Source organism: Fukomys damarensis, unplaced genomic scaffold (genome assembly GCF_012274545.1).
Source record: "Fukomys damarensis isolate Sample0158 unplaced genomic scaffold, DMR_v1.0_HiC HiC_scaffold_18, whole genome shotgun sequence".
Lineage (NCBI taxonomy): Eukaryota > Metazoa > Chordata > Mammalia > Rodentia > Bathyergidae > Fukomys > Fukomys damarensis.
The window spans coordinates 13,309,333-13,317,326 of NW_022900930.1; the positions used below are offsets into that span (position 1 = coordinate 13,309,333).

Consider the following 7,994-nt stretch of genomic DNA (forward strand, 5'->3'; position numbering starts at 1 on the left):
CTGCTTTTTAGGGGTGCTCCTTGAAGGAATAGGCCCATAGAATTAACCAGTGATATATTTATCTTAGAGTTTAGATCCAGTTGTGAAGAGATAGTTCCTTTGTTTATAAAGCCCTGGCAGCTGCAGTAATGGCTAAGAGAAAGCTGTAAGCCCTGGCAGCTGCAGTAATGCTAATTGAGAAAGCTGACCAGATAACATTAGGAAAAAGTAAATTATTCAGTTTTCCCATGCCTTTTAGAACTATTGAATAACAGGACATTGATGGCTCTCAAATAATAGAGTCACATAATATCAGGCCCTCATCTGTGAAAATCCCCCCTTATATTTTGCTCCAGTTAAAACCTTAAACCCTGCTACTTTTTTGCCCTCGGAATCTGGCCCCCTGACCACGACTGCCTCAGGGTCACTGACGAATTGTTATCCAGTCATCTAGATCTGCAGAAAAGACCCCCTGCCTGAGGTTGATTCCTTCCTGCTCAAGGATGGGAGCAACTTCATAGAAAATGGGGTACACTATGCTGGCTATGCAGAGATGACTCAAGATGAAGTGGTCCAAGCAGGACCCCTCCCCACTGGATGGTCCATCTAGTTCTTCTACAACTTCAAGAGGTAAGAGAATCAAGGACCAGGGATTTATTTAGCTCAGCAGTTCGGTGGCCTGCCTTGCAAGCGCAGGGACCTGAGTTCAATCCCCAGTACCAAAAACAAAACAAAACAAAACAAAACAAAAAAACCGAGAGAATCAAGCTTGTGTCTTGTCTTAAGAATTATTGTATTGTATATGTATACCTAAAATGTGCCAGTAAAATTAATTTTTTAAAAAGAATGAATTGATTATAGAGATTTTTTTCTTTCATAAGCAATTCAAATGCCTCACTACCTTCTTAATTTCATGAGCCTTATGTGCAGTTCTGGTGACAGTGGAGTTGCTCCCAAAGCGTTGCCTTATTTGGACACTCAGTCTCTGTACTCTAGGTGGTTAATTCAGTTAGCTTTCACCCAGTGTGCACGGTTGTCTGCCAGATTCCCTCTCGGGAAGATTAATGATACTCTTCAGAATTTTCACATTTTCTGAATGGACTGAACTATAACTACTATCAACAGTTCTTTAAAAAAGTAATTAGTCAAATTTTGAAATTACAATCGACAGAAATTAGTTATGGACACCGTGATCAGAGAAGAAAATTTTCTGGAATACACCCGGAATAGTGTAGAATCAGGAGACTGTAGGCTGGAGAATGGGCATGGACCAGGACAGTCTGAGAAGGAAAGGGGTGCCCTGGCAGAGATCCTGCGATCAGGGCACTGCCACCATGGCCAGGAGCTATAATTGCTGCTGTTTATCACGATGGGTCCTTTACCTTTGAGTGTCTTGTTTTAGACGCAGAGTCCAGAACGAGAACTCCTGATAGACTGAATCTAGGTCATATGATGAGGCCATCTGTGTGTTGCAGACTATGTAACAAGTAAACACAAACTAAATGGCTTAAAAGAAATAGAATTGTATCCCCTTGCAGCTCTGGAGGACAGGGATTCTAAATCAGTTTATCAGCAGGGCCATGCTCCTGTTGAATGTTCCTTGCCATTTGCTGCTCCTGGTGGCTCTAGAGCAGGGATAACGAATTTTTTAGGGGTTTCAATGATAACAAATAGCCTGCTGTAGCACTCGAGCCATAGGTTTTACATCACCTCTCTAGACACTCCTTGGCTTGTGAATGCATCACTCCCACCTCTGTCTCTTCGTCTGTCTTCTCTCTTCTCTCTGTTATATTTGCTATTGAACAGGACCCACATGGATAACACAGAATGATCTCATCTTGAGATCCCCAGTTGCATCTGCACCCCTTTTTTTGAGTCACAAGTTTCAGCAATTAAGATATAGACATATCTTTTGGGGGGCCACCAATCCCTTGAATCATCCCTCTAGGGGAGAAGTAATAGGAACTGCACCATACCACCTGCTTCAGTATTTTTGCTGAATGGGTGGGCCCTGTATCTTAGCACTACCACACACTATGCAGGTGGATATTAAACAGCCAATGTATACCAAAGAATGGCCACCACAGGGCTAGGAATGAGGTGCATCTGGATAGTGCAGGGAGCGTCAGTGATGTGTCCTGTCTGGGTGACAGAAAGACTTTGTAGAGAATGGGACCCAAAAGCCTCAGTTATGTCTGTTAGGTGGTCTAGAGGAAGAAGGAAATTCCAGGCAGAGGGAACCGATGAACAGAAAGCACAATGAAGTCTGTTGTACAAAGCATTCAGAGAATTACAAGTTGGGACCATGATACTAGATCGAGAGCTGTAAATAAGTCACTGAGCTGATTCCTTTTTCCTTTGTCAATGCAAGAGTTTTTCCATAAAGGAGCAATGTACTGATTTACGGTATTTCCTTTATAAAGTCCTTATTTGCTGGAAGATAGAGTTTTCTGGTGGCCGATTGCAGGGAGAATCAACAGAGCACAGGGCAGTGGCTGGGAATGGGACATGACGGGAGAAGAGGGTGGGTGGCTGCTGTCAAATCACAGCAGGGCTCTTTTGTGACGTGCCAAGATATTTGACCTTAGTGCAGTGTGAGAATGAATCCCCCAGCGTAACAAGGACAAATTTCAGGGGACAGAGTTAGGAAGGCAGGGTCATGGGGCTTTGGAGACCATAGTATTCATGTGTTTTGCAAAACTCAGTTCTCTATTCTAGTGTTGCTTTACAAAAATGTTTTCATCAATTTATTGTGAATCGAGGAAAGTAAAGATTATTCAATTAGTTTTTCAGAAGCTAAGTTTTATTCTATTTTGAAGGACTCCTTTAGTTTGAAATTAAGTCCTCCCAGCTTTAAGAAGAGTGTCCCCTCATCTCTGCAGGTACGGTAATAATAAATATAGGATTTAATTGTGGAAGTCAGTTTTATCTATCCACCTGTTTGTCTGTGTGCCATGTAAAAACATCACCCCTTTTTTGTGGTCCTGCAAATGACCCTTTGAGATTTTTTGTGGACTATGAAATCCACAAGAACGTGAACTTCTGGACCAAGTGGTCACTTAACTTTAGGCTGATCAAATGGGAAAGGGCTGGGGAGACAGTTAAGAGGAGTAGGTCAGAGGTAGAACACACAGGAAGAGATTCTCATAGGTGCAGAAGCTACCATACTTTGTATGCATATGGGTCCTCTTCCTGAAACTCAAATACATAATCAGATTTTTTTAATTTTCTGTTTTGAGTAGTGACCAGAGAGTGCCTGTTTTGGACTCACTTATAAGCATAGTTTTAAGGGACACCTGTATGTAATTTATCCTCACATTACCCTTTCAGTTCCACCCCTAGAAAAAAACCCTAGCTGATGCTGATTTATAACAAATAACGTGACCTTCATTGAAAAGATTTTTCAACAATCCTTCACCAGTAAAATGGCTGTGAGATTCTTCACCCTTCCTGTGAGGAGAGAGGATGGCAATGAATGTTTTGCTTCTCTCTAATATTGTCTTGCTTTATTATCAGAAAATCTTCTAGCAAGCTGCTGATCCAAGAAGCTTCCGTGCAGATGTAGAGCTGCTTTTGTCAAACTGACCTGAGAAGTGCATACCTGATCGGAGCTGGATGCTCTGCTTCTACTTTCCTTACATCTCATATGTGATTGTCTTGTTCTTTTCTGGAATTCTCTAATCTATAAAATCAAAATGCATTGTGCTACAGTTACAGTGAGTCTGGCCTACTCATAGCCTGTGGAGGAATGATGTTTGATAGTGGATCTCATGATCTAGATTGTGCTGTGAATTCTGATTTTGTATAAAACTAAAACCAATATCATCCTCTTTTTATCATTCTTTTTTATATTACTGTCCAGTAACCACACACACACACACACACACACGCACGCACACATTCCTCACCCAGATGTTATCACATTTATTTCCTTTATTTAGATTTTGGAGGTAATACCCTACTCCTACATGAAGTCCATTTAGACATAGTCCTTGGAAAATTTCAAGAGAAACAAAGAACTTGGAGAAATATTTATTCTGCTTGCCTTAAGGTATCCCTTCCTGTTGCCTGCTTTCTCTCAGTAAGTATTTTCTCCAGAGTAGTTTGATTGTCCTGGATGGGATTTTACCGAGGGCCACATTCTCCCACTGTCACATATTCTGTTGTCTTGAAGCCCAAAGGTTGTTCTGCTCATAGGATTTCAGTTAGAAATGCCATTTGTTTCCTTCCCTGCCATTTTCACTGTGACCCCTTTAGGTGACCATGAGAGAGTTTTGTGTACAGTGGAGCATATTAATGAGGCTGTTGCACTGACTTCATCATTTAGAAGGAGTCATGGAGTCAAAGTGTCACCCAAACGACAGAAGTGAATACTGCTTGCTATCCGCACTCTTCTATCTATCACATGCTTGCTTTCCCCTATTTTCTGCTGTTATTTTGTGCTAATTTCCTGTGAGCCTGTAAGTTCCAGACAGTGAGGACCCCACCACCTCTGCGATCTTTGCTATTTTGGCAGGTCCCAGTGCAACTGTTGCCTACTGGGTGTTATCAATATTTTTTAAATTGAATTATGGCAGTGGTCTGATAGCAGGTGACTTGCTGCTCCTCTCTTACTAACATTATCCGGGGGGTAAATGTTGGTGACCTCTGGTATTCTACCCTTATTTTTTTTCTTACCCTGCACAACCTCATTTGATTTAATTCACTCCCATGGCCATAACTGCCAAGTCCTAAGATAATAATGACTTTTACATGATTCTAATCCAATCTGATTACCTGAACTGCATGTTCATTTGACTGTTTCCTTTGAAGACTATAGAGTAAAGGTCCTGTATATTTTAATTTTCTATTTCATTGTGTTTCACATATTAAATCTTAGGCTCCTGAATAGTGTAGAGGGTGAGGATGACCTGTTTTATCATTATCCTTAGTGACTTATATGTGTCAGAAAATATATTTGCCTTAGAAATATACAATTAGTATCTGTCGATCAGGTGATTGTGTATTTTTTTTTCTGGTGCAGAAAATCCCTTTCCCCCTTAACCTTGGCCTTAGTTATGATTTAAAATGCTGACCCTTTTCTTAAGAAAACTCACGTAATGAATTGCCCCAAATTTCAGAAAGTTCAATTTAGAACCTTTGCCCTAGAAGATAGCTTCCCATTTATTCAAGGAAATGAGGGAAAATGCATTTAATACTAAATATACAGGGACACATGGCTGATAGAGTAAAAGGACATATCAGAGTTCAACTTTTAAAAAAAAATTATCTTGTTTTGTCTTTACACAAATACTTCTTTGAGAAGAATATATTATTTATACATTTTATACAGGGGCATATTTGGATCATAATTTAGGGAAATTAAGGGAAGTTAGCAATATATGTAAGTATTCGGGGGTACTAGTGGGCCACATAGATAAACCTCCTGCCTCTGTTCCCACCCAAGTAGCTCACAAAGGCCTTCCACACCTTCTAAAATTCTTTCCATACTCTTCCCAGCCAAAGTGTTCAAGGCTTTGTCTTTGGAGGCAGATGGGGCTAATTTCTTTGGGAATAATACCTGAGAGAAAGGCACTTAGATGGCCGAGTAAGCTGGGAAGGTTAATGGATGCCCAAATCAGGATCCCTAATCTCGGTGCACAGCCTTTAGCTTTGGGGGATCAGGAAACAAACATCATCTCCTTTACCCTAAGACTATATGAGGAACGATGAGATGCTTTGACTACTAGCTCCATTGATGTCCTTCTTAAATATACTACCTAATAAGTCAACCTCATTGGCTCCCAATAGCACAGATCATATAAATGCGTTCCAGAAATACCTGAGGTTTAAATATATACACAAATTCGAAAGACATAGAGAGCTAAAGCTTGCCGAAGCACACCTAGATTTGTGATCCTTACATAGGAACCAAGACTGGGGTCAGTGGGATGTTGGGAGAAACTACAGGCAGCACAACCTGCCATCCTGAGAATCACTATATAGGCCAAGAGGTACTGTCTATGGCAGTGTAGGATACACCCAAAAGACATGGAGATTAGGAAAAGTGGTTGTGAGCTGTGATCTGGACCGGGGACCAGTTGTCTCATTATCAGGCAAGCCATTAGGATTCAAGGCATTTACTCTAGAATGGACCTTTCCTGGCACACCAGGCTTCTCTTATAATCTCGTTCTGTGCCCCTCAAGACCTCTGTAGTACAGAGTGCTTTTTGGTATGGAAGGTACAATTATTTTTAAGTAGCTAAGAGCCTTTTGATGAATTTCATGATCAATTTAAGAAAAATAAAAAGATTAAACATGAACAATGAAAAATAACTAGGAGTACCCCTCAAAATGATATAGAAGTAGCTGACAATATGAACAAATATTAACTAGTTCTGTTGCACCAGAATGATATAGTACAATTTAGTAATACTGTCTTAGTTGGTATACATTTAATTAAGCCAGTGGATTCAGTTGACCCTCCATGTTTATAAGATTTCCTGGAACAAGTTGAAGTCATTTAATTTCTTTTGGGAGAAAGTACTATATGTTTTTATAGGAAGCTTAAGAATTCGCTTATAATTTGCTTATGCAATTCTGGCACGTTTCACATATTAACCTTTTTTGTAGTCCTTTCTCTAGGGGAAATTTATTCATAAGTCAGGAGGTCAACTTGAATTGCAGCTGGTTCAGTAATTTTATTGTGTAAAATGACATTTAGTGGGTTTTTTGTTGCAGGATCTGTATTATCTTCAGAAACTCATAAAAAGTGGTTCATCATGGGAAGAACAGCACTGTTTGATTTCACTCCTACAACTTTTCAGTTACATTATCCAGTGAGAGAGTCATCAGAAACAACTGTCACTATCAGAGGGCAGAAACTGCCATGATTTACAAAGGCAAGAAGTGATTTTCCTGAATCACAGGATGACTCAGGTTAGTAGCTTTCAGCTTTTACTGCCATTCAAATACCAGGAAAGTTTTTGGCAATGAGCATGGTTAGTAAAAATTACTCCCTGTTTCTCTCATTTAAAATTTGATGACAATGTAATATAAAGTAAATTGGAGTTCAGTTTTGCACCAGGTAGAAGAAAGTATTTGAAAATACCTCTACAGGGTAAAAAAAAATCATACATATTTGGTACTTTTTTATGCTCTTCTAAAGACTTAGAACACATTTTTAAATGATAAGTTTTAGAATAATGTATAGATGCTAAGCCTAAAGCACCTTGTATTAAGTAAAATGTGAAAGAACTACATATTTTATAATTTTTAGTAAGTAAAGCCTTTTATGTTTTTCTTTTTTTGTACTGGGGATTGAACTCAGGACCATGAGCTTGCAAGGCAGGTGGCAGAACCACTGAGCTAAATCCCTGGCCCAGTAAAAATCTTTTCAACTGTCCTGATCAACTTGTATTTTACCTTTAAAAGTATAGTTTGAGTATATCTTAGAAATTTAAACCAAAAGTGTGCATTCTCTCTTTTTAATATTGTGTCCCCTGTGGCCATTTATAGTAGAAGAACGATTTATAGTATTTATATTTGTCTTTAGTTATAAAATGTGACAAATATATGACTATGATATGTATTTAAAACTAGAACTCTACTAAGTCAGTCAAAGAATCAGAAAAACTAAGTTTTAGCTCATCTTTCCTGTGAGTGCCCACTGGCTCCACAGTGCAGGAAATATGTACAGTTAATGACCAAAGACATGAGGACAGGCTTGCCTGCAGGAAAGTCTTGCAGAGGGAGCTAAGGACAGAGCTCGGTGTCATTAATTATTGAATGATGCATTGTGTTCAGCACTATCCTAGGTACTGTATGTATGTAAATATATTTAGATGTATAATACATATGTGATATCATACATATTTGAATCAAATGTTGTATTTACCCTCCAGGAGCTTAGAGTTTAATTAAGAGCATATTCAGAGTTTGGAAGGGCTTGAGATTTGGTTCAGTGGTTCTGCTGCTTGCCTTGCAAGCACAAGGACCTGAATTTAATCCCACTACCAAAAAAAAAAAAAAAAAAA

The 7,994-nt window shown here is 39.2% G+C and overlaps 1 protein-coding gene across 1 annotated transcript in view; it reads left to right on the plus strand.

Moving 5' to 3' along the window:
• LOC117286791 overlaps positions 1 to 6,892 on the plus strand; it is a 50,828-nt gene extending 43,936 nt beyond the window's left edge. Inside the window, exon 5 of the mRNA XM_033765583.1 lies at positions 6,700 to 6,892. Within this exon, the coding sequence (XP_033621474.1) occupies positions 6,700 to 6,851 (152 nt within the window). The 3' untranslated portion in view covers positions 6,852 to 6,892. The remainder of the gene's footprint in view (positions 1 to 6,699) is intronic.
• Positions 6,893 to 7,994: the final 1,102 nt, after the last annotated feature.